Raw genomic sequence first — 27262 nt, forward strand, 5'->3', positions numbered from 1 at the left:
ATGCATTTAAAAAATGCTAGTTCATCACTTGTTTAGGGACTATACAACTTCTTTTCCATTTTTATCCATGGTTTTAAATTCCTATATAGAGCAACCTCATTCACAATTCTCATTCCTGAGTCCATTCTCATTCCTAATGAACAAATACGGACTGGAGGAAGGCTGGGAAAAAGTCCTACTGTGTTGGATTAACTTGGAGGCATTCAGTGTGTATTCAGTTTTTAATCTATGTTCACTGGTGCACACAAATTTGATTGCACTACTAACATTGCTTGTACTGATTCTGTAAGAATGTCTTCATAATGAGGAAAAAACAGCATTTAAAGGGTAAAAGGACATGATGCCTGCAACTCTGTCAAATAGTTTAGAAAAAAATGTGTCTAAATGTATGCTTCAGAATACACAGCTATACTTAGCAAAACCCAACACACTGTGATGTAAGAATACACAAGAATTCTTTCAACTGTATTTTCACAGTTAAGAGTATCTATCATGTCTTAGTTTAAAAATTGCCTTCATGGGAGGGTCATCTTCACTTGAAATACTCTGAACAGATGGTTTTTAGTGTTTTAAACCCTTTAAAACGACTTCTGTGGCTACGTCTTCCATGGCTTGGCCCCAAGCTTGTATCTCCATCCATTTATCAACACCTTGAATGTGTCCGAGATTGTCCTACCTCAGGATTTTCAGGGTTTTCTCCAGACCTTCACTTGAACTGCTCTCCACTCAAAGGATCCATCTTTGGATCTACACAAATTCCTACCCCTCTTTGAAATTCTAGCTAAAAAGCTGTCACCTAAGTTTTTGAGTCTTCTTGGTAGCAACTACTTTACTACTCCATGAAAAACTTTTCAGAGCCACAATTACCTAACTTTATTATGAATAACAAAATTAAGACTATCAATATCACTAACTCTTGATATGAGATCTGTCAATTTCTGGCACTTTCGATTACTCATCCCCAGTTCTTTCTTAGTTTTTAAGCTTAAACTACACAAGGAACTAAAAACTCCATTCATCTTAAGCAACATTTTCTCCTTTCAAAATAAAACTCAGAACAAGTAAGAGATCTGCAAAAGCTACAAACTCTCAATTTCTTAGTTTTCTCAATATGAAAATTAAGCAACTGAATTAATGACTTATTTCCTGCTGGCAATTTATTATTTCTAAATTGTTATACTCCATTTCTCACCTATTTTTACATGTAAGATAATTACTCAATACCTTCATTTTTTTAACTGAAAAACCTACAAGTACAGAATGTTAAATGGAAGAAACACAAGATACAAAGTACATAGTATTTTTTGAAAATATAATTAATACATCAATTAAAATTTTCTCATGGATAAACATTCATCCTTAAAATAATTTCACACTCCGACAATGATATTTCCATTTCTCAGAAGTCACATAACTGATCCCTAATTAGTCCACGAACTTGGTTTTTTAATCCAAGTTATATTCTGATATCTGGATTTTTAAACCAGTATACAAAATCACTACTATACATCTGTAAGTTAATCTCATCATTATCGTTTATATTTACTTTTCAGCTATTAGACTTAGTGCTTTAAGTAGCAAATTACCTAAGTTATGAACACATATTTTCAAAACAAAATCCAGTTCACAATTACCAAGAATATATACAGTGCAGGAAGATTAAAAAAACAAACAAACAAACAAAAAAAACCCACTAAAGTAGCATAGGATTTCTCGTTCCTAAGATTCCTATTAAGAACATATACTTCTCCTAAACTACCCATTTATTCTGTACATTTAAAATAACATTTGGCTGGACTCAAATAGTCAAAAAATATAAAGGCTAAAATTTTTCTAAGACTAACCTGTAAAAATGGACTCAAATTCTAAACCAAGCCCTGAAACCAAGCATTCAAAGAATGTCTGAATATTAGTTTAATATTTCTGCATTGTACGATCAGGTTTTCACAAACAGTAATTTAAAGTTTATTTTTAGTAAGGGTAATGGCCTACAACTCAGATAAACCCCAAAATTTGTACTGCCTTACAAGCGGCAGTCATATGAACAGTAATTCAGTTATCTTACAGGTCTAAGTATACACCAATCAGTATCATTAACCTATTACAGAATAATGAAAATATTCCTATCAAAGCTAATGTCTCCCTTCCAGGTTTGTTTTTATTAAATGAGCTAAAAACTGAATAGAAGTAGAATCCCATTTTTCTTAAGTGTTACTCTGTAAGCCAGGTCCACACACTTCAGGTATTTTTATGTCACAGAAATACTAATACTATTTCAGTGAACTCGATAAAAGAATTCTGAAAAATTACATAAATTTAACTTTCAGACATCCGCGTTAAATCAAAAACCTAAGTGATTTATAAAACTGTTGTTTACTTACCATATCTGAAAGACCATAAAATGACAGAAAAAAATGTCAAAGTATTTGCTTATATAGGTGATTATGAGATTTTGCCATTTCTAGAAAGAAAAAATAGAACTTCTTGGTAATCTGTGCCTCAGCAGGGGAAACTATAAACTGGAAATGTAAAGACAAAATTCAAAGTGTCTCAAAAATGTCTAAAGTTAACTCAGAGTAAAAATCTTTGTCTTCCAGTAACAAACTCCATTTTGCAGGGCTTGGGAGGTCGCTTTTAAAATTATACAAATTCACAAGCCATTCTTGCCTAAGCACAGAATAGCCTACTTCTAAACATCTCTACTCTTCTGCTCTTCAAAAAAAAAAAAAAAAGTATATAGATACAAATATATTCATATTTTTAAAAAACCACCCAAAATATCACCAGTACATTTTATAAAATTAAATGCAAATTTTATTAAGGATTTCAAATTACATATTTCAATTTCTAGAATGGAATAGAACCATTTTGGAACTGGAGAGATGGCATAGATAAACACTAATATCCTTGCAATGCCACATTTATTAAGAAAACAATTCCTCTGCAAACCACATCCCCTTTATATAACAAGATGAAATAGTATCTGCCCCCTTCACTTTGGCAATAGCTAGTACCTAAAGGAATGAGAAAAAAAAAATAGGGGTTCTGCTACTTAAGTTCATTAAAAATGGGATTCTATCTTGAGATTAAAATTTTTTCAGTTTAGAAAAGGCTGTGATCAAATGAGCTATGGGTACAAAAACAAAAATCAGCAAAGAAGGTCTAATCAGAGCAACCAAAAACAGTTTGAAAATAAAGAGGAAAAACATAATGTTTTTCATGGCATTTTTTTCCTACAAACTATCACAACTGGTTAAGGATTTCCAGTAGTTAATTAAAATCTCAGGAGAGGAATGAATAGTATTATACAAATAACAAGATGTGTTCACATTCCAAGATCTTAATGCTAAGTTTTCAAAAAGGAAACTATCGCTTCTAAAAACAATATAAGTTTATTAAGAGCAGGAACTCTAGGCTGTCCTCTAATTATCTAATCCATTTAGTCTCCCCTCACTGTCACAAAGCTTATAAGCTTATCACGAAAATTAACAGTAATTAGCCTGAGGTATTTTAAATGTGGCTCTACAGTCTCAAATTTAATGGCATTTCCCCCTAAAAATGGTCTTCTTCCTACTTAGTCCCATGATCTCTGTAGTATTTTACTACAATATGGTCGTAACTAAAATACCTAAAAACAATCCTTGGACCTTTTCAAAGAATTGCTCATCTATCAGCTTCTATTGAGATAGGAGCCACACGAAGATCTGCAAGAGTGTTACCTGACCAGATCCAGAATAGAGGTACTTAAACCTTTGTTTTCCAGTTGAATTATCAAACCCTAGTATGAATAAAATGCTGAATATCATACTTGTGGTACAAATAGGTCCAAATTTTTGAGCTTTTAATGAGATCGAGAAACATTTCATAAAATTTAACTTAATATGCCTTAACATATCTGTGAGGTAGTTAGGTAAACAGTACTACCCATTTTAATACATAGTAAACAGAAGCATGGGTAAATGACATACTCATCCTTTAAAAGCAGTTTAAGAATCGAATTAACCATAGAGGCTTGGGGCCTTCTCTCTAGTTCTAATCAACGGAAATGAAATTTTAACCTTTCTAATTTTTCTTTTAAAAAAACAGTACAACATTTATCATTTAAGATTTTGTCTTTTTTATACTTTCTTAATTAGCAGATGTAGTACCTCTCCCAAAGCTGACACTCTTTTCTTCCATAATAGGGTAAATTGGGTACAATGCTTAATTCAAGCTAGGCCTCTGCTTCTACCTGAATTAGTACAAAATTAAGACATTCTCTTTTGAGAACTAAAATTATATTTGACATTTTTATTTTAGGCTGCAAAAACAAAAACAAGCAAACAAACAGTAACAACAAAAAACTCGAAATAGGCTTGTCAAATGATGTAAAGTCATCCTTTCCAGGGAAGCAGAAGGTAGACCCTACCATAAAGAAAAGATGCTTAGTTAATGGAAGTTAAATTTAAAAGTACAGTTAAAATAATGAGGCTTAACTTCTGAAAATAGGTTTTATTCACCTCCCTATAGTAATATCCACACTATGAGTTAGGTTTCTTTACTATTATTTCCTTACTAGGTTTCTAACTATGTCACCTAAAATACAAAATTCCATTAATAATCTAGTTATCAGTTGTGGTCTTACTGGAAATTCTTAACCATATATTTGTCTCAACAAGTTTTGTTTTTTAAATGAGGAATTGTCTTAGTCTAAGTCACTGCATTTCTATAACAAAGTCATGAAAGGCACAGCTAGTGCAAGCCAATGTAAACCCAATTCAACTACCAGCTAAAAAAAACTTTGGTTCTTCAGGAAAAAAAAAAATTTAGCAAACTGTTTCTTTTAATAGTTCTGTTCCCTTTCACGGCTGTAATCTACACTCTTTGTTACAGGATACAAATTACTCCCGAAGAACCAAACCACGTAGTGATGAACGAACATGCGTGGAAGAATTTGTGCGGTCAATAGAACTGCCAGAAAAACTAGAGTGAAAATGCTACGTAGAACAAATTGGTCTAAAATTATCAGTTCCTTTCCTTTAAAAAAAATTACTGAGTCTACCAAGAAAATACAAAAACATAAGGCTGGAAGTAAATAATAGTTGTGTTTAGGCTATTACAGTGCAGGTTATCCTCAAGGCCACATACATCCTGCTTCACTGCTGCTTGCACTCTGCTGGGTTTTGATCCTTCTGTTAAAGGAAAACAACAAGTCAATCTATCTTCTTCTACCTGCTTCATTTAATTTTCAACAGTAATTATCGTAATTATATGATCTCATCGTTCTACCAAAATTTTTGCCAAATTAAGGAAATGGTATAGCAAGGATGGCAAACTATTTATTCAAATATTAGCAAATCACAAAAATGCAAAAGCCCAAATTTTACATTGTGGAATGAACTCCATAAAATAACACACTGAACCATAATCTTAAAAATTAACCAAGCAATTTATGTTAGTCATATCACCAATTATTTTTGCCTTTTTCTAGATTATTCAGACATACTAATTTATACCTTTTAGACTATTTAATTTGATTTTTAATTACCCCTCTCTTACCTGCTCACTAAAGTATCTTCTGGATATTTTACAGTACTTAGCAAATGAATAAATGCACTTAACAGAAACCAAGTTTCAAATGAATCTTGATAATGTACTATGTATTTTGGGGAGGGGAGACAAAGGGCTTTACCAACTCTGATATAACAAACTCCCAAGAACTGAGAGTCTCAAAGATAAAGAACAGAAGTGGTTGGGAGACTCCAACAAACAGCACTGCTTCTCTATTCCCAAGCACTCCTGCAATCAGATTATTTAAAAACTGACCTTTGTTTATAAGCTATCCTTTGGGGGCAGCCCAGGTGGCTCAGCGGTTTAACGCCTGCCTTTGGCCCAGGGCGTGATCCTGGAGCCCTGGGATCGAGTCCCACGTCAGGTTCCCTGATGGAGCCTGCTTCTCCCTCTGCCTGTGTCTCTGCCTCTCTCTCTAATAAATAAAATCTTAAAAAAAAAAAAAAAAAAAAAAAGCAAAAAGCTATCCTTTGGAGGGAAAACAACCTAAGAATACAAACAAGAATTTAAAATGCTTCCAGGGGCTCCTGGGTGACACAGTCGGTTAAAGACTGGCTGACTCTTAATATTGGCTCAGGTCATGTTCTAAGGGTCCTGGGATCAAGCCCGAGGTCAAGCCCTGAATCCCTGCATCAAACTCTGCACTAGGGCAGGGAGTCTGCTGAGGATTCTTGCTCTCTCTCTCACCCCCTTTCTCTCCACCCCTCCCCCTCCACTCACTCTCTCTAAAATAACTAAATCTTTAAAAACTAAAATGAAAATAAAATGCTTCTTAAAAACACTTTTTAAAAAGCACAGGGGCACCTGGGTGGCTCAGTCAGTTAATTTCAGCCTTCAGCTGAGGTCACAATCCAGGGTCCTGGGTGGGATCAAGCCCCACATCAGGCTCCCTGCTCAGCAGAGAGCACCCTTCTCTTCCCCTCTCTCTGCCCCAACTTTTGTCTTGTGTATGCTTGCACTCTCTCAAATAAATAAAAGAGCCCAAGATAATGTACATTAAAATCTTAGGGTTTATTTAGCCTAAACTGAGACTAAGAAAAATACAAAGAACCAAAAATAAAGCTTCTTAGGAAATGTGCACTGAAATCTAATGTACTACTGAAATGCCAATGGGGATCAAAACAGAATATACATTATCTCCAGTCAATAGGATTTATTAAAGACTTTAACGGACAAAAAAATAAATAAATAAACCTTATATTAAGAAACATCAACTCTTATTTAACCTGCCTTTAATAAAAAGCAGCACTAATTTTGCTCACCTTTGAGTCATAGTCTGGATCATTTTCCTCATCTCCTTCTTCTTCCCCTTCCTATATTAAAGTTCAAAATGCATCCATGAAGTAGGTACACAGTAGGAAGAAATGGCTCATAATGTATGGAGAAATTTTAATACAAGTTACTCTATAGGTCAAAAGATTTTCATGATTACAGAGTTTGGTGACAATGCAATTTAATTTGAAAGCTTCTAATATGAAAAATTTCCCAACACAACTTGAGACATCCAGAGAGCTTTTATTGAAAAGATTTACTGCAGCCAACGTTGAAAAAGTTTACTGCAGCTTTTGACTTCTTCAAAGAGCTGATAACCCTGCAGCAGAACAGAATTATTTGAAATAAAAAAAATGTTCTGAGTTTTGCAATTTATTTATTGAAACCTCATACATACATTGTTTGGCTGTAGAATTCTAAAACCATATTTTTTTTCCAAAAGGATTTTATCCCGTATCACAGAATAATGATTATAGCAAAGGAATACATAAGTCACTCAATTTGCTTCTCAGTGTGTTAAACAGAGAATTATTTGCTCATTTGGTAAACATTACCTCATCCGCTTCTTCACCTTCTTCATCATACTAAAAAGGGAAAAAAGGATGAAGTTTGAATGAAGCTAACAAACATTTGAGAATAGCATTTGTTACAGCCATCACTGTATCCACTAATATCTAAAACGAGGAAAATACTTTCTCTAAGGCCATTAATTATAAATTAAATAGCTGCAGGAATCACTCAACTCAGTGCCAATGTCTAAATCCGACAATTTAAAAAGTTAAAGAACACAGTACAATTGTGGGTGTGATCAGACAACTATTACTATAAACATTACTTGCTTATACTTATGTGAAGTATAAGCAAGCACAAAAAGAACCTGAAACCTATTTGAATGACATCTAGCAATAAAGATAACCAAAATATGAGAACTGCCTAATTTTACCTTAATTCTTGCTTATTATTCCTTTAGATAAAAATTCTATGCTTCCTAGTATTGTTCTATTATGCAATAAAAAATATCTCAGGTATGTTTTGTCTGGTCAAAACCAAGAACATAATACATCTACAACACTGACCAAAAGTTGCACTAATTCAGAGCAGTCTTCATAAAGAGCAGGAAAATAAAAGCTACCAAATATTCTAAGGAAATATTTAAAAACAATTCAGGAAAGTTACCTACAGGACATCTGTAATTAGCTTTTGAATTATTCTGTTTTCTTAAAAATTTACATTTACTCATTAAGCTGCTCACCAATTGTGACCATCATACCCTCACCAAATGATTTCACTGCAGGATTCAGATTCACTCACATCATCATCATCATCTTCAATAGCTTCTCCAGTAAAGTATAACACTGATCTTGGGATTATACGCTCACGTAGAAAGTGACCAATTTCGAAGTCTGCAGCAAGGATAGCCTCAGCATCATCATCCTGTTTTGTTTTTTAAGAAAAAAAAAAAAAAAAAAAAGCACAATATTTAATAACTTATTTAATTAGGCACATGCAAGACTTTTAGGATTAAATCCTAATGAAGCAACATTCAATTTCACTTCTAACTTTGTCATTTTAAAATTATCTTCTAAAAAAATAAAATTATCTTCTGTGTGTGATTTTTTTTTTTTTTTTTTTTTTAATTTATGATAGTCACAGAGAGAGAAAGAGACATAGGCAGAAGGAGTAGCAGGCTCCATGCACTGGGAGCCCGACGTGGGATTCGATCCCGGGTCTCCAGGATCTCGCCCTGGGCCAAAGGCAGGTGCCAAACCGCTGCGCCCTCCAGGGATCCCTTCTGTGTGTGATTAAACAGTAATCTATATATGGTTTATGTTCACAGGTTTTTAATAAAGTTAGCAAGTCAGTTTATATACTTAGAGAAGTTTAGGAAAATAAAAACTAGAACTTTATTTATTGCTTAGTTTTTTACTTAAAATTAAAATATAAAAGCAACTTTGTTATGTGATTGTAATTTTCCTTATAAATACTCATCACTAAAAACACAAATTGAATAATATTAAGAATCTCAGGATTTAAATAACATTAGGTATACAGCACATAAAAACACAGAGGATCTGCTTGGGATCCCCGGGTGGCGCAGCGGTTTGGCGCCTGCCTTTGGCCCAGGGCGCGATCCTGGAGACCCGGGATCGAATCCCACGTCGGGCTCCTGGTGCGTGGAGCCTGCTTCTCCCTCTGCCTGTGTCTCTGCCTCTCTCTCTCTCTCTCTGTGACTATCATAAATAAAAATTAAAAAAAAAAAAAAAAAAACAAAAACACAGAGGATCACTTCACAATTCCTAAAAGATAGTCTATTAGCAGTTTGCATGTATAATGCCAAATGAGAAAGAATTATATTTAATAATTTCTGTTTTAAGGAGTTCTATTTGATGACAAAGCACAACATAGAAATGGTGCTGACATTATTCAAAATTAAAATAATCCCACTTAAGTTCCATGATACCAATGAATTAACATTCCATCAATGTCTATTTTGAATCATCAACATAATCCACTTTAACAAACAGCCAAAAAAAAAAAAACCACAAAAGGGGGCAGTGGACTTTGAAGGAAAGATTTCTAATCACTAGTGGAGGTGTTCTATCTGTAACAACTCAAGACTGTTTTTGTCACCATCAATATTTGACAGTAGAATTTAAAAAAAAATTCACTTCAACACAAACTCCAACCCACTCACTAACATGAAAATAGCATGAAAACTCTATCTTAATGCTAAATAGTTCTACCTAAAATCCACCTGCCACTTTTATATTCTTTTTAATCCCACGAAAGTTTTTTTTTTTTAATTTTAACAAAAGGCATTTTGAACCAAGCCAATTACCACTTTTTACAGGCAGAAATACCTGGCTTTTATAGATCTGGTCTAAGTCTTAGCCAAAACTATTCTAATTCAAAAGTACTTCAAAATAAACATACTTTCTAATTCCATATGTATAAAACTACTTAGACTGAGTTAATAGAAGTTCAAAAATCTGGCCAACAGAGGGACGTCAGGGTGGCTTAGCAGTTGAGCATCTGCCTCTGGCCCAAGGCGTGATCCTGGAGACCCGGGATCGAGTCCCACATTGGGCTCCCTGCATGGCTCCCTCTGCTTGTGTCTCTGCCTCTCTGTGTCTCTCATGAATAAATAAATTAAAAAAAAAAATCTGCCAACAGAAAAGTAAATTCAAAACACATACCTAGCTTACACCCTTGCCTGCACAGACCTCTTTGAGGTTATTCCTCATTCCAGGCTGTAACACAGGCATTAATAAGTAAGCTCTTGGCTATGGGGTCACATAATTCATGGCCACAATATGAAAGCATGTTTCCACTGGAGTAACAAATTCAAAGGATTCTAACCAGAATGTGGTTAGGAGTAAATAGTCCCAATGACTTAATACATCCGAGTTTCAATAAGAAAACTATCATCTTAAGAACCTGAAGCCCCCACAAGCCTCAAAAGAAAAGTCTTTAGCCTTTCAGCATATCTCAGTGAAAGCACTCTATGCATTTTCAATGAAATAATTTCAGATGGATACAGGTCTTCTTCATGCACTGCAAGCCTCAGGCGAGTAGCAACTATCCAACTCCCCACATCTGAGAAACAGTTCTTTAAGTTTCACAGTGAACAATTCAAAAATAACGATTTAACTTACCAAATCTCCACTCTCAGGAACTGCAAAATTGAGAAAAGAAATTCAAATGAGTAAGGAAATTTTTAAAAAGCTTACAATAAAACAACCATCAATACCCAAACTAAGACACTATTTACCTTCAGGTGGGGCAAAAAAATTAAAGAAAGAGTCATTGGAAACTGTTTTGGTCACAGTACGAACTGTCCCACGTCCCTTGTGTTTCTGCTTCTTCTTAATGGTTTTCAAAGTGACATTCTTTCCTTTTTTCCAATCTATCTGGCACCTTGCAAAACAAAGGGAAGAATCTATCACAATTAACATACTACACTTAATTGCTGGAAGAGCTAAGATTTATCCAATTGAATGTTACATATTTTTTTGAGATTTTCTTTTTTAGAGAGCGAGAGCACTCTTGCACATGAACAAGGGGAGGACCAAAGGGGGACAAAGTCTCCAGCAGACTCTGGGCTGGGACACTGGGGCTCAATCTCACAACCCTGCGATCATGACCTGAGCCAAAACCAAGAGACACTTAACTGAATGAGCCACCCAAGCACCCCAAATATTATTTGTATTACCAATTTTAGGGGGGAAAATTGGCTCAAATGCTTTCAATAGTAATATAAAGAGGAAAATTTTATTTCTAAACACATTTTCTCAACAAAAATATTGACAAGTAGCACAAATTCACAATAGAGTAAATTTAAGTGTCCTCCTTTGCAAAGATGTCTGCAATACCATAAGCCAAGGAGTTCTAGGAAAATAGGTATGCTTGTCTAAGAAACACTTTTCTGAAATGTTTAAACTATGTATCAAGCACACACTAGGAAACACTAAATATCACAAATCATAAGTAAAACAATAAGACATAGAAATCGAATATTCTGTGAAAGTAGTAAAATCAAACTCACCCTGTACAACCCATAATTTCTGGTCCATCAAAAGAAAAGGGATCAGAATCATCTGGTTCTGACCTCATCCTATAGGTCTTTGTCAACACTTCATTTGTGAAATATTCATTGGGTTCAAAGTGAAATTCTAAGACAAAACTCTTTAAAAAAAAAAAAAAAAACCGATGAAACTCCTGCATCATAAATGTTCATGCTTTATTAAGTGAAATTTAATCTATTGATTTTTACAAACACATAAAGTAGGTGATAATGCCTTTTCTGCTCCGGGAATGGGTCAGATAAACCCCAAATTATGTCAAAAAAAGCAAAACAAGGCACAAAATAAAACTAAATAAAACCTAGCTCAACTTACAACTTCTATTTAGTAGCATTTTTATAAAATAGGTTAGAACGAAATAAACTGACCTAGTACTCCCTCCTCCTTTCATCCCTACAAAGACTTTAAATCTTCTTCTACCCCAAATGTGACAGAGAAATAGCCCAACTTTACTACACACGATAGAAGAAAGAATCTATAGTCTGTAGTAGCTTTGCCCATACTTCACATAATACTGATGATTTTAGGAGAAGCTCATAGCTGATCTTTCATCATGGGGAAGTGGGGGGCCTCTAACATCTTCTGTTTCATGTAATTTCCAGACATACCTTTTAAGACAGAGTAGGTATTCAGGGTGCTATTATTTTTTTCCTTGCTATCATTTTTATCTATTCTTCATCTAGACACAAGGATTTACTATATTTCAATAACAGTTTTATGTTCAGAGGGAGGAAAAGGAATACTGTATCATAATTACCAACACCCAAACATTTATTTCCTAACAATAATTAAGAGTACCAACTTCTTTCTCACCATTTCTAGGCTTAGAATATCACTTTTTAGAAAGTTCCATATATCTACCTATTAATGTCTAATGTTCAAAACTAAAAATATTTCAAAGTTCTTTTACCATAGGCTGGCCAGCATCTGAGAACTTCACTTTAATATCTTTCAAGTGCTTCAGAATAGGTTCGTCGTGTTCCTGCAAATTAAGAAAATACTAAAATGAGAATCTAACGTAGTAGCACTTCAGGATTAGTGTGCTACCACTGGACAATAAACATTTAGGTGACTGAGACATTTATACAGTGAGGTAACAATTAGAAACCATAAGACCTACTCTCCAGATTATGGTTTTAAACCAAAGCTATAGTTTACTTATAAGCTTTACTCATTTCTACTGCCAGTGGTAGAAAAAAAAGTAACTTAACAGAGAATTATATCCATCATCAGACTGAATGGGCTGAAGAACATAAAACCAAGTCTAACTAAGGCATATTTGCTTTAAAAGCATTTCCTTTTCCAGCTGCTTCTTATTCCTTTCATTCTGCTAGGTCCTTCTGTATTTTGCCAAAGTAGAAATGCAATAAGCAGTCACTGTTTTGAGATTTCTTTTTCTTGACTTCAATCACTAAACTACACTAAAAGTACTATAATGCAGATAATAGTGGCTCAAGAAATGCTTCTGATTACAACAGGTGAAATCTCCCTGAGAAGGTGACATCTGTGTTGGATTTCAAAAAAAAAGTGACAACTGTAAAGGAGTTAAAGATCTTTATGTTATTCCTTTAAAACGCAAATGTCCCTCAATATTTGTTTCAGACTGAAAAGGTCTTTTTGGTAAGATGAATGAGATTTTAAGTTTCCTCTCTCCACTCTAATAATACCAAGCACCTAAACAGAGAAGACACAAGACTAAACAAAACACTGCTCAATGATAAACAACTGTCAAAGGGACCATTTCAGTATCTAACTTGAAAATGAACTATAATTTATTTGATTACATTAATCAAAGATGCAATTTTACTTCTACAGGTAACAGTTTTCAAGAGACAGCAATCATTCTATAGAGGTCAACAATGGAGTGACTAGTTATCATACCCATTTAAATTTCAAAGGTTTTTACCCTTTGAGGTAAACTGATGTTTTTAATGAATAAAATTACCTGAACCATATCACTGAGCAAGTCAACATTCTTAAAAACAGTCAACCAGAATTCAGGAATTCCCTTGGGGTCTTCTTTTTCTTCATCCTTTTTCTCATCTTCAATCTTGGCTTTTTCTTTTAGCTCCTCCTAGATAAGCATAAGTTACTGAATAACTAGATCAGATCACTTGATAAAATCTTACCCATCTCCTAACTTACATCCAGTGGTGAAGTACAGAAACCAGCAAATCCTCAATCACCAACTGCAATTTTCAAACAAGTTCTAATCCAACTCTGTAAACACTGCTGTTACCCATACCAAACCTTACTTATTGCTACTACCATAACCCTCCCAAAACATAGAACCTATGAGCTATGGGGAAACCGTTTTAGAGAAAAAAATTTTTAAACTTTAGTTAAAAAAAAGAAATACAAACTTTGCCCAAATCCTCACCTCTTGGTGTTTCTGATCAAAATATGTTCTCCTTATCAACCAATATTAAAATAGCAACGCTCAGGAAATAGTCATAGAACAGACACCGTATCTGTGTCACAATCCTGCCATTTATTAGTTGTAGGCAAATCACTTAGAAGCCTCTATTACTTGAAAAACAAGAACAATCCTTTGCATGTCATTAAATTCAAAGGAAAAATTTACATGATCTATAAAATTTAAATACTAAAAAATGTAAGGGAAAAATGAATTTGGGTACAGATGGTACCAGGGCAAACAGTGGCTCATCTGTTCTGATTATTGTTAACTCACCAACAATCTTACAATAAAATATTTCCAAGACAAAAAAAAAACACACTAAAGTTGGTACTGACCGAAATTTCGTCCTCCTCATCTGGTTTCCATTCACATTCTTCTTCCGTAGGTTCATAAATTGCATTAATGATCTCAAATCGCTAAAATGATTTAAAAAAAGAAAAGCTTGCATAAAAACAGACATCCAAGCCAAAAACTAGCTGTTTTGCATTAAAGCTGTGTGTAGATTTTATGAATGCATATCACCAATTGAATTGCTATTACTGAGTTTTCCCAAATACCTCGAATAACCACTTTGCTGAGAGGTCTATAAAAACTAAACCATCTGCAAGGTTGGTTGTATTTCCAGAGCTTTATTATAATCTCAAATTTTAGGTAAAGAAAATAAAGTAGTAGAAATCATTACCTTATCAAACAGAGGTTGATAGAGAACAGCATACTTTCTTTCAAGATCATGAACTTCCTCATAGAATTTGGCTTCTATCTGTGCACATTTAACTTGAAGATTTTTGAGAGCATTCACTCGTCTTTTAACTACCCTAGGCAAACTGAAAGGTTGGAAGTGCACCAGTTACATAGCATCAGAGTAAAACACTCACACTTCTATCATACTGAATAGTAAAGCATAAAAGTTAGTGAATGTTAAGTCTCCTATTTGAAACAAAAGGTCTACTCAAAGTAAAAGTCAAGAAATATAAAATACACAGACTTAACTAGAAAATATTTCGAAAGTGAACATTTAAACAGATACAGTAAGTTGATAAAAAGATGTAAATGACATAAATTTTTCATTATAATCAAGTTCAGCAAAGACTTGTCAGTGCTGGCATCTAAGCTGTAAAACAGTCTATCTTAGGAAGTTAAAAAGTTAGGGACTGACCATCCTGAGAATAACGACAATAACCTTGATTTAAAAAAATAAAGTATGCATATCTCACCCATACCAGCTATTTTTAGGGAAAAGGAGAGGAGTATATGTATATTAGAAAAAAGGATGATATCCTACACCATTATTTCCTCTTTTAGTCTCTGTATTTAAAACTTGAATTTAGGGACGCCTGGGTGGCTCAGTGGTTGAGTGTCTGTCTGCCTTTGGCTCAGGACATGATTCCCCTGTCCGGGGTCCAGGGATCAGGTCCCACATCGGGCTCCCTGCATGGAGCCTGCTTTTCCCTCTGCCGGTGTCTCTGCCTCTCTCGGTCTCTCATGAATAAATAAAATCTTAAAAATAAAATTGAATTTACATTAAAAAAAATGCTATATTTCATGAAGGGACTTTTAATATTAGCTTTGAGATATAATTCATAAATCATACAATTTTCTATGGGGTAATAAGCCACCTGAAGTATAAGTAAACTTATGAATCTCCTACCACCCAAAAATTGTTCACTTAAAATTGATCTAACTTCAGGGAATCTGTGTAACAGATCCAGAATCCAGGTTAGAATTTTCTGCCATGAGCAGATTGTTGTAAATCAAGTATTTCTCTTACTTAACCGCTACCTTAGTTACATTAATCAGAAGTAAAAAAACAAATTACCTATTACCAATTTTTTATTTCTTACAGTTAAAAGTAAAGCTTATTGTTTTGTCAAGGTGATGAAATAACATGGGGTGCTGCCCACACCTACACCGTATCTCAGGAAAAAAAAAATGAACCCTAGAACCTCAGAACCAAGAAGAAAACAACTATTTCAGGGACTTACACACTCACACACACACACTACGGAGCAACTTCTGAGTAAGACTTAACAAACTATACAGGGTGAACTGCCACCTGGAAATGGGCGAGAACGAGCAGAACGGGGAACAGGACAGACTGGAAGAAAGCTTTTGAAATTTTGGGTTTGCCTTACAACAGCCAGTGCCTGACGTCTTCACCCTTCACAAAGCCCAGGTGCCAGCATTCTTAGGAGTTCGTTGATGGCAGCTGGACCCACTGAGAGCCTACAAAGCACTCCCTCCTCCACCCCTCCAACCCAGGTACAACAGATTACAACCAAAGGAGCAACTTCCTCTGCCCCAAGCAGCCAAAGACAATTGCCTGGAATTGACAGTAAACTTTGAGTCTCAGGTGACCAGACTCTATTCTTAAATTCCACGAAACTGTCACAAACCAGAGCCTGATCTTTTCTCCTCCCTCAATAATCATTATTGAGGAGTAAATCAGCCAGTGAGCCTGAGCTCTACAGCCAAAATAACTAAACCTTTAAGGAGTATAATTTCTAATGAAAGAATGAAATACGTATCATCTGAAGCTGTATTATTAGAACAATGTAAATATATTTAAAGAGAGGAGGGAAGAAACAAGACCAAGAAATCTATAACAAAGTAGAAATATTAAATATGAAAAACACAGTAGCTAAAAAAAATAACCAACAAATAAGATAAACAGGATAGGTTCAGCTTAAGGAAGTTCATTAAAGTTGGAATACTCTCCAGAAAAGCAGCAGGAAAGTCAGAAAAATGATTTGAACAAAATTAGCAACAGCTGAAAGACAGGAGGTGGATATCTGAAGAGCAATAAATTTCTCAGAATTAAAGTAATATGAAAATCCTTACTCTAACCCCTAGACAGGTGAATGATATTCATGAATATCAAAGACCAAAGAAAATTCTAAGTGTGTTCAATGAAAAAGCAAATAACCTATACAGGAAAAGGAATCGGACAACAGGCTTCAAAAGAAAACTCCAGATACAAGAAGAAATGAATTTTTAAGATATTTAAGAACTTTGAACTTAAAATTTTATAAGCCAAACTATTATTCAAATATGAAGGCAAAATAAAAATTGTATGAGACATATGAAGCTTCAGGAAGTATGTCACAAATACTCATTACATTAAAAATAATTTCTAAGTAAAAAAAAAAAAATTCAGGAAATACTATGTAAGTGTGGGTGGCCAAAAACCTTGGTAAATTTTACTGTTGCCTTGATGGGGAAAAAAGAGGACTAGAGAACATATACGTATATATATTAAAAAAAAAAACCCAGACATTAGTAAATTTAAGAAATCAATATGGGTAAATAAACTTAGATATTAGGTTAGAAGCCCTTTTACCATAATAAAAAACAAAATGCAGCAATTTTAATATCAGAAGGCAATTTTATTTATTTAATGGAAAGCAGAAAAAGAGAAAGATACATAGTACAATAAATTATAAAATAATAGCAATTATGTCCAAAAACAATACCACTTTCAAGAAATGCAAAGAGTTTAAAATTACTAATAGAGCAGCAAACTTACATACTAGAGATAAGATACAAGGATGGAGAAAGACATGCCAGGTAAATAAACATCAAAAGAAGGCTAGAATAGCGGTCTAAAGATCAAACAAAACAATTCATACCACCACCACCACAAAATATAAAAGAGGATATTTTATACTGGTAACTGGAACAAAATGGTCAAGATATACGCATCACTAACATATAGTTAATAATACACCTTCAAAAATATATTAATCCATAACTAATAGAATCACAGGGAGAAACAGATTAAGTGGAAATTTAACACATTCTTTCCAGAATCTGTTAGATAAAGCAATCAATAATAAAGAGAACCTGAACAACACAATTAATAAATCTGAGGTACTAATTTCAGCAGATAGATCTTCACACTCAACTTTCATAGAACATCTGCAATAAATATTAAGGCAATAGATAGATTAATTTTAAAAAAAAATCAAATGAACAAAGCCCTCAATTCAAGAAACTGAAAGGGGATTGGAGCAAATCCAAAGAAGGATTCTCAAACCCTAAAAGCCCAAGTCCATTTTTAGAAGAGTTCTATCAACTGTTCAAGGGACAATTAATTCCTATGTATACAAGTTGCTTTGAAAAAAAGGAGAGAAAGTAAAAGTAGCCCTGTTTATTTCATTAAGAAGGTGAAATCTTGACTCTAACACCAGGGCATGGAATTATAATCCCATAAAAATTTCTGTATTATATATACATGCACGTATACACACACACACACACACACACACACGTTTCACTACAGAAGACCTTGAATAAAACGTCAACTACTTGACGTTTTAAAAAAAATTCCAAGTAGACAATAAGTCTAATGGAGCAGTTTTATAACCATTCCTAGTTAAGATGAAATAAGATAAAAATGCTCGTGTTTAATGCTAATTGTTTAACAGAGTACTGAAAGACCTGGACAATGTTATAATGAACTAAAAATAAACTTGATGTGGTGTAATGTGAAAAGATTAGAGCTAACACTGCCATTATTTGCAGAGAATATCTTTTGCCTATGGGAGGAAAAAAAAAGAACAATTATAAGTGTAGCAAGATTTCTGGATACTAGATCAACAGCAAAAGAAAGAAAAAATGAAGATAAATCAGTATCAATCCTTTACATTAACAACAGTCAACTTGGAAATACAGTAAGAAATAAGATACTATTCACAACAGCAACACAACTAAAGCATATAGGAATCAACCAACAGACTAAGAAAAAAACTGTAACAGAAAAGAGGATGATTTCAATAAATACAAGGATATAAATGAGACAATTTAACGTTAAAAGAATGATTCCCTACCATTTTAATCTATACATTCAATGTAACTCCTATCAAAATTTGGTGGAGGAGTGTTTCATTTTGTGAAAACTCCTATAAACTTACTATCAGCCATATGTGGGATAAAGGTCTCATATAATTAGGCCAATCTTAAGAGTATGTTCCATAGGAGGATTGGGGGGGGGGGGGGGGGGTAGAAGAAAGCAAGATACTACAGGGAGAAATGGATTAATAGATTAAATTATCACCCTGCTAGATATGAAGACATATTAAAAAGCCACATTAATTAAGAGTGCTGCTCAAAGACAAACACAGGTGTTTGTAAGAAACTGATGGCAATAAAGGTGGCATCACAAATAAATGGGGAAAGAATGAAGTGTTATAAAAACAGGCTCAAAAAAAAAAAAAAAACAGGCTCACAAAAAAAACAAAAACAAAAAAAAAAACAAAACCTGATGCACAGCTAAATACAAAGGTGGCCTTGAGAAGTAAAGACCTAAAGATGAAAGGTAAAACTACTCAACAGGAAATGCAGAAGTAACTAGGAAGAACTTCTTTTTTTTTTTTTTTTTAGGAAGAACTTCTTAACTTGAAAAGAGTAAGCCATAGGTCAAAAAACTTAAAACATAAAAAATGAAAGATGCTGGTTTAATGGAGAGTGCTATGGATAAAATTAATAAAAATGACAAGATTATTTACAAAGCCTAAAACTGATGAGATTAACACCTAGAATATACAAAAACTCCTGCAAAACAAGACAGTAAACCCCAATAGGAAAGTGGACGAGAGCAACCTGAAAGGCTTACAGTCATGAAGAAAAGCTCAAAACTCATTAGACAGCAAAAAGTACAAATAAAATATGCCTGCACCTCATAGGCTGGTATAAACAAAAACCCATAAAGATGAACGATGCCAACTGCTGGCAAGGACACAAGGATAAAGCATCCTTCATGCACTGGATACAGTCATTCTAGAAAGCAAGCTGGGAAGTACTTAAAGCTTGCATACCCCATTACAAATAATCCCACTGTAAGTACATGTCTCAAATTTCTTACACAGTTCTTTAAGAGAGCATGCAAAAAGAGGACCATTATAATGGAGTTTGTGTTGATGGAGCTTAGAGGCAATCTAGATATCCGCCAAAGAAAAAGTATAAAATTTGGTGGACAAATATCCCCAAGTGACAACATTCAGAAGCTAGAAACTGCTGACTAGAGATTGCATACAGATAGCAATAGGGATGAATCTTTAAATTATAAAGCCAAGTAAAAACAATTATAAGCAGAATAAGATATACAAGCTATTGTTAATGATTTATATATAGGACTAGTGAAATAAACAGGAAATCTGTATTCCTTCTAATTCTGTGCATTCCTAGCAAACCCCCAAATAAATCTCAGAAATGGTTAAGATCAGTGTATTTCCTGTGGAGAGGAGTCAAACTTTAAAAGATCAAATCTAAATTGGTGGTACTCAGCAAAATTTTAAATTCTCAATAATCCTATACTAGATACTAACAGACATTAGTTTTCCACTATTAAATATCTAAGTCCTAGGTGGTTTTAAAAAGATACACCTGCAATGCTGATTACAGAAGGATAAATAAGGACCACGGAAAAGAAGAACTTGTACCTTTCAATGTATCCTGTTGGTGTTTCTACCAGACCATCAAGTCTTTCTTGAAGGGCTGCAAGAATCTGAGGATTTTGCATCATCTGAACAGTCAGCTGACGCGCTTTAAAAAAAAAAGGGGGGGGGGGCATCGAAAGAAGGATTTTATGAAAATGTATTACGCTATTTTAATAGGACAATCCAATAATGAAGTTTTCCTGACTAGCCCATAATTCATTGGTTTGAGTAGAGATGGGCAGCAAGCAAGTGGAGGAAAATCCACTCTAGGAAAACCTGACGTTCAGAAAGCTCAGATTCCTAATGCTCTAAACAAATGCCACTGCCACAACTACCTTAAACAATAAATATCCTTTCTCCTCCTACAACCTTGTGTTTCATCCATCTTACATTTTTGAGAAGCTCAAAGCTTCATCCAGATGCCTACCTACTATGTATGACTCTACCTAACACTCTGAAGGCAGACAACACATTATCAGAAAACTGCAAATATAATGTCAGTTTCAACCCTGGGAGAAAGACTGTAGAGTAGCCTAAATATTTGTTTGATGCTTGTTAGTATAGTGTGCTTGTGTGTATAGTTAACAGTTGAGGCAATCAAGGTTGTAACTAAAGCCAAACAAAATGTGGTTAACGGTGTCTAAAAATTATGTTCAATCCAAAAATAAATTAGAAAACTAGATTTAGGCAAAACAAATTATTTTGCTATTATCATCTCTTCATCAATAGACATTACACAAAATTGACATGAATTTTCCCAATTATGTTTTTAAAGATCAATTTCTAAGATTAATTTGATTACTGGATGACATACACTTACTATAACACTTAGGACTAGCCACTAAGGATACAGACCTATGTATCTTTTAAGAATGTTACATGATGAAAGCTAACGCTAAAGTTCAGTGACCTTTTCACAATTAACCTCCATCTGGTTTACAATGAAAAATTGAGTCATCTAGTACTTTAATATTCTTGGCCCATACCTACAGGGTGTAACCTAAAGCAGTACAACTCCCCACTAACACTGCTAATCCCCCCCCCCCAAATAATTATTTGCTAAAGAAAAGAATGAATTTTTTTTTTACATTTAACAAATGTCATTTTTGTCGTTTGATTGGAATGGATTAAAAAATGACTGACATACAACTACATGTTTTCTATGCAGGAAACACTGAACATTTCCAGTAACTCTAAGCTAGTGCTGTTTGTTTGTTTAGAAATATCACCAAAACAACTCCCACCAACATCTGTAACATTTCTGAATTCAGACAAAACTCATGGGCAGCTGTTTGACACAGCTATGCCATGTCACTCCAGCAGTAGAGGGTGGGTATACAGAGTGACTTCTGACGGGTTACTAACTATATTCATACCTTTTCCCTTATTACCATTATATCTCCATCTCCCTCTTCCCGTCTTTTCTTACCCCCACCCTGAACATACACACACAAACTGTCCCTAAACCAGAAATACAGGCCACGTGGGTAGACAAGGATCCAAAAGGGAACAGTATTTGTTAACTACCCTCTAGAAGACATGTGCCAACAATCACTGGCTCCTGAAGTAATTTAAAATAATACCTTTGATTTTTGTTTCTTCACCAGTTTCTTCTTCTTCTACTTCTTCAACATCATCCAAATCTTGATCAAGTTCAGACTGTTCTTTGCTACAATATCATAGTATCACACCAAGGTTCAAATGTACCAATTACCAAAAAATAAATAAAAAATTATAAAAAACTTCAACTCATTTTGTAGGTTAATATGCCTCTTTCAAAAATATGAAATAGGAAATTCAAAAGGTAATTCAGTTCTCTTTCTAACTTCACATGTAAACAAGCACAAACTGGAAGTACACAGAATTTCATTTAAAAGCACATGGTCAAATATAAAGTTATTTTAAGTTTTTCTTTTTTAAGATTTTATTTTTAAATAATCTCTGCACCCAATGTGGGGCCTGAACTCACAATCCCAAGATCAAGAGCTGCATGCTCCACTGACTGAGCCAGCCAGGCTCCCCTCTACTCCAAGCTTTAAAAATGTGGTTTGATTGGGGTTGGTCCCAGGAATGTGAGGTCAGAAGTATGTGTTTCTCTACACAATAACCACGGATTTTGGTCTTCTTAGTAACAGCACCCTGATATTAGGAGATGGCAAAACACCAAGCTTTTAGAAATCTACATTTCCCAACCTGTACCTTTTGGCGAGGTGTGGTTAAGTAACTCTGGGCAGTGAGTGAAGCTAAAAAAGCAAAATTTGTACAGAATTGAGTAAGCCTCCTTTACAGGACAGCTGGGAGGCCTTCTAATCTTGCTCCCTTCATAAAATAGGCATGTGATGACTAGAGTTCAGTAGCCATGCTGGACCATGAGGCATCCTAGAGAATGAAAGTCAACAGAATGAAGGAGTTTGGAAAAACAAGGATCCTGTACCCCTGATGGATGGAGCAATCAGTACAGTACAGTACAGCCTGGACTATCTTTGGACTTTCCTCCTTTTTCTTTACTTCATAGTGGAGATGGGCAGAAAAAGTTAAGAAGACCGGAGTCTGTCTATGCTTAGAGCAAAGCCAGGAGGATGATACCGTCGAAAGAAAAGGAAAAAAGTAATAAGATAATATTCTCCCTATTTCATCCTAAGAATCTAGTTTTTGAACATAAAATTACGAGAATTAAAAGGGAAATAAGGGTATCTAAGTCAATATATATTTTCATAAAATTCCTTGTGCGACTTTACATTTTAGTATTTGGTTTACAGATTTAGTCACTTTCATGATTAGAAACAGCATTTGAAATATTAACTTTCATATAGAGACAAATACTACCTAATTTTCATATAAGGAAAAATACAGAAAATGTCAACTGTATTATCAGCAAAATGCATAGTCCAGTAAACTAAGGAAGAAAAAATTCAGCCTTCCCATCTGAAATAGATTACTTCTAAAATTATCTTTTAGTATAACATTTTTAGATTTAAGGGTCATTACCTGGCACAGCTGTTTCTCCAGTGTGATTTTAATCATTTACTGAACACCTACATTTTAAGGCTTTAAAACAGAGGTCGACAGACTATGTCACATGGTCAAACACAGGCCATTATTTTTGTAAATAAAACTTCATTGGAACACAGCCACATAAGTTTAGGTATTGTCTATGGCTGCATTCGCACTACAAAGCAGAGTTGAGTAACTGCAACAGTGGCCATATGGTCCAAGAGGCCTAAAATATTTATAATCGGCACTTATATAAATTTTAGAATATTAAAGTTTATGTATTTTATAGATTTATAATATTTATAAGATGCCTTCAAAACTTTCCTTTACTCAGAAAGTTTGCTGACTCCTGTTTTATTTATTTATTTATTTTTTATTTTTTGACTCCTGTTTTAAAGAACAAGAATCCTCCCCCTTCCTCCCACTCTCCTAAGGGCTCAGTCACCTAAAATTAAATAAGGGGATGGTGGGGAATCAAGCTGTCACAACCTATTTATTCTTTTTTTAAAAAGTTTAAAGTAAAACAAAATGAGGTTGTAAAGTTAAGATGGTATGCTCCTCTGATCTTAATCCTACCAAAATCCCTACTAAAATTATGACAAAAGGGTTTTTTAACCAAACATTGAAGGACAAAAAGACAAGAACAGCAACAGCAACTTCACTGAGAACTGACATCTAAATTAACAGTGGTAAAAGCTCAAAAACTAGGAGCCCAAACACAAAATCTTAAAAAGGACACTTCTGGAACTAGGGCTGGGGGGATGAAAGTGGAGAAAATAAAGAGAACTAAACAAAAACTGATAAAGCAGTTAAATCTCCAGATTCTCTCCCTCAATCTAGCAGAAGCATGGCTGTTTCTTCTTTGGAAAGGATTAAACTGAGAGCTCAGACTACAAGACCACAGACACAACCTCGAGTCTCTCAGATATAAGCCTGTATCACACACTACAATGTTAAGTGCAGAGACCCTTCCCTAACCACCTTTTCCCAATTTGGATCCCACAACGCTGTCAGATCTTTACCCAGATACTTTTAAACCGGGGTATCTGACCAACCCAGAATCTGACAATGGAGATTCTCACAATAAATGCCCTCCCTGATGACCTTACATTACAATCTAAATTAAACCCCCCAACTCTCAAATTTTCTAATCAACTTTTTTAAAACCATCTCAACTGCATGTTCTCCACCCCACCCCGATCTTAGTGACTAGACAACCAATAATACACCTCATATTTGAGAAAATGCTTTTACATGGAGACAAAAACAAATAGAGCAAAGAAAAATTGAAGAACAAACATACTATACAGGGGAAAAACATCCAGAGAAAAGATATTACAATCCAGAGAAAAGATATTACAATCAATGAAACAGGAACAAGATGCTATAAAAACAGGAACAGGAGAGAATAAAGACACTCCTGAGAACTAAACAACAGAAATTTAGAAACTCAATACAAGAGTTGAAAGATAGTTTCTTCAGCTTTGCCAGAAAGAAGAACAAGGAGATAAAGATGGAAAATGAGACAAAAGATAATTAGAAGAACCAGTTCAACATACAACATAATAGGAGCTCCAGAAAGAGAAAACGGAAATAAGACAATCAACAAAGTAAGTCAAGAATATTCCCCAGAACTTCTTCTGAAAAGCCATCAAGTTGCCAGACTGGAAGGGCCCACCACTGAATGCCTAACACAAGAAATTTAAAAAATAGATATAATGTGAAAATTTCAGAACTCTGAAGCCAGAGTGCTTCCAGAAATAAGTATATATGTATTATGTTTAAAACAAAAAATATGTGTCACATACAATGATCAAGAATTATAATGAACTTTGAACTTCAACACAGCAATACTGGAAGCCAAATGACAATGGGGCAATGCCTTCAAAATTCTGAAGAAACAGGATTCCCAAATGAGAATTCTATGCTCCAACTATTAAACATAAGAATAGAATAGCCATTTTCAGTCTCAAAATAATTTACTTCCCTTGTACTCTTCCAGGAAAGTACTAAAGAACTAAAAAAGAAAATAGCATGGGATACAGCAAACCCAAGAGAAGACACAAAAGGAAACCCCAGGAAGATAATAAAATAGATCCACAGTGACAGCCGCATAACCAAGGTTAAGCAATCCAGACTGGAGCAGCGGAACACCGGAGGCAATCACTTGGAAAGCCATGACACTAAAATACCTGCAGCCACCCCTTTAAGCACGCCAGCAGTGGCCAGGTTCCTCGGTGTCCTTGAATGTGATGCCTCTGTGTTAAATTTTCCCGCCTTCCCACCTCCATGCTGTGTCTACAACTTGTGGACTGTCGTAGCATACCATCAACGCCCGAGTTTTCTGTTTTAACCTCCTCCTAAATTGTGTGAAGTCATAAGCAACGAACAGTGCAGCTCGCCCATTCTCCCTTATCGTATTTCTGCAGGACATCCATCCACACTAGAACCCCACCAGAAGCCAACTTCATTAAACTGATGTTTCTAGAATGCATGACCTTGCCCAGGAAAACTAAAGCTAGACTATGACCCAGATCACCTTTTTGTTTTTACTTTCCTACCTTATAGACTTCAAGTGGTAATATTGCTTTTCTTTTTAGACACTGCTGAGTTTGTGACTGCTATTCACATTTTCAAAATTAAACATTGATTAACAGTATGTAGGTGATAAAACTCTAAAGAAAAAAATGATTTAGACAAATGCCAAGACAGTGTTTACACATCTGGAGAGGAAAGGTGGAGGATGCAATTGAGAAGAGGGACACTGGGCTTCTGATAGTAATTTTTACTTTCAAAACCTTGAAGTATCCTATTATTCTTTAAACTCCACAGACAGATTTCATACACTTTTTATCTTGTATGTACGATACATTACAATGGAAGTAGTAAAATCTTTGGGAAATACAAGTATGGTAAAACTGAATTTTCCAAGTATTTATGATTCATTATTGTGCTCAGCACATTCCTAAAAATAGATACTAGCAAATAGTTTATTTAGGCAATGATTATATACCCTATATTTTGTTTTGGATACATGGTACCCAACTGTTATAACTGCAGGTACTAACCATCAATCATTATCATGCATTTTTCATTATTAACACTGCTGTTAATTATATCACAGTATAAAGTGAAGCCCAATCTCTGAGATAAGAAAAAACAAACAAGAAATCAATGATCTGACACTTACTTGTCAATGTCTGCCATGTTGTAAGAACTCCAAATATCTATGGAGAGAAACGTCGGTGTTAACAAACTATGTATATTATGTATTTAATACCAATAAAAACATTTGATGCCCAAATCCTTTAAATCAATACCACCTGGGCTATCCCAAAGAGGAATGTATAATCCCATTAAAAACACATCAGTGTTAAGAAAAATCATGGCACATATATATGGGCTTTCATACTAGCCCCAAGTAATTTTTCAGAGGATACGGTCATAAACAAACAAGTTACCATTATGTTCTAAAATCTACCCTGTAAGCACAATTTCATAATAGCACCGCTCTAAACCATCTGATGTATGCTAGCATCACAGAAAATACAAGAGGCCTTTATTCAAACTCCTGTAACTACAAATGGTCAATTTTTCTTTATATTTTTAGACTTAGTACCTCACAGAATCCACTTCAAGAGTTATTAATTCTCATCAAATTAATGTTAAAAACGAAAGTCTGCCACCATTATGACCCCCAGAGACCTTTTTTTAAAAGTTTACTAGTCCCGGGCAGCCTGGATGGCTCAATGGTTTGGTGCCGCCTTCGGCCCAGGGCGTGACCCCAGGGTCCCAGGATCGAGTCCCCATCAGGCTCCCTGCATGGAGCCTGCTTCCCCCTCTGCCTGGGTCTCTGCCTCTCTCTGTGTCTCTCTGAATAAATAAAATCTTTCAAAAAAACATTAAAAGTTTAATTAATCCTTTTATCAAATGTCACCCTTTACACAACTTAATGACCACTATAAAGTGCGAAGTCCCAACCTATCTCAAGTAAACCTTCCCTATCTCTT

General features: G+C 34.6%; 1 protein-coding gene across 16 annotated transcripts in view; it reads right to left on the minus strand.

The window, feature by feature from the left end:
- Positions 1-2791: 2791 nt before the first annotated feature.
- Positions 2792-27262, minus strand: part of NAP1L1 (nucleosome assembly protein 1 like 1) — a 35458-nt gene continuing 10987 nt past the window's right edge. For 6 of the 16 annotated variants that reach the window (XM_072724411.1, XM_072724413.1, XM_072724414.1 and 3 more), the window contains exons 2-15: positions 26443-26479; positions 21842-21927; positions 20262-20364; positions 14507-14648; positions 14160-14240; positions 13351-13479; positions 12316-12387; positions 11369-11508; positions 10595-10740; positions 10479-10498; positions 8134-8256; positions 7377-7406; positions 6813-6863; positions 2792-5171 (exon numbers count right to left, since the gene is read on the minus strand). In XM_072724411.1, coding sequence (XP_072580512.1) covers positions 5136-5171; positions 6813-6863; positions 7377-7406; positions 8134-8256; positions 10479-10498; positions 10595-10740; positions 11369-11508; positions 12316-12387; positions 13351-13479; positions 14160-14240; positions 14507-14648; positions 20262-20364; positions 21842-21927; positions 26443-26479 — 1196 coding nt within the window. In that variant the 3' untranslated portion in view covers positions 2792-5135. Of the gene's footprint in view, positions 5172-6812; positions 7142-7376; positions 7407-8133; positions 8257-10478; positions 10499-10573; positions 10741-11368; positions 11509-12315; positions 12388-13350; positions 13480-14159; positions 14241-14506; positions 14649-20261; positions 20365-21841; positions 21928-26442; positions 26480-27262 lie in introns of all 16 variants that reach the window. The other 10 variants (XM_072724415.1, XM_072724416.1, XM_072724417.1 and 7 more) reach the window with 6 other exon arrangements.

Source organism: Vulpes vulpes, chromosome 10, assembly GCF_048418805.1.
Source record: "Vulpes vulpes isolate BD-2025 chromosome 10, VulVul3, whole genome shotgun sequence".
In the NCBI taxonomy this organism is placed as follows: Eukaryota; Metazoa; Chordata; class Mammalia; order Carnivora; family Canidae; genus Vulpes; species Vulpes vulpes.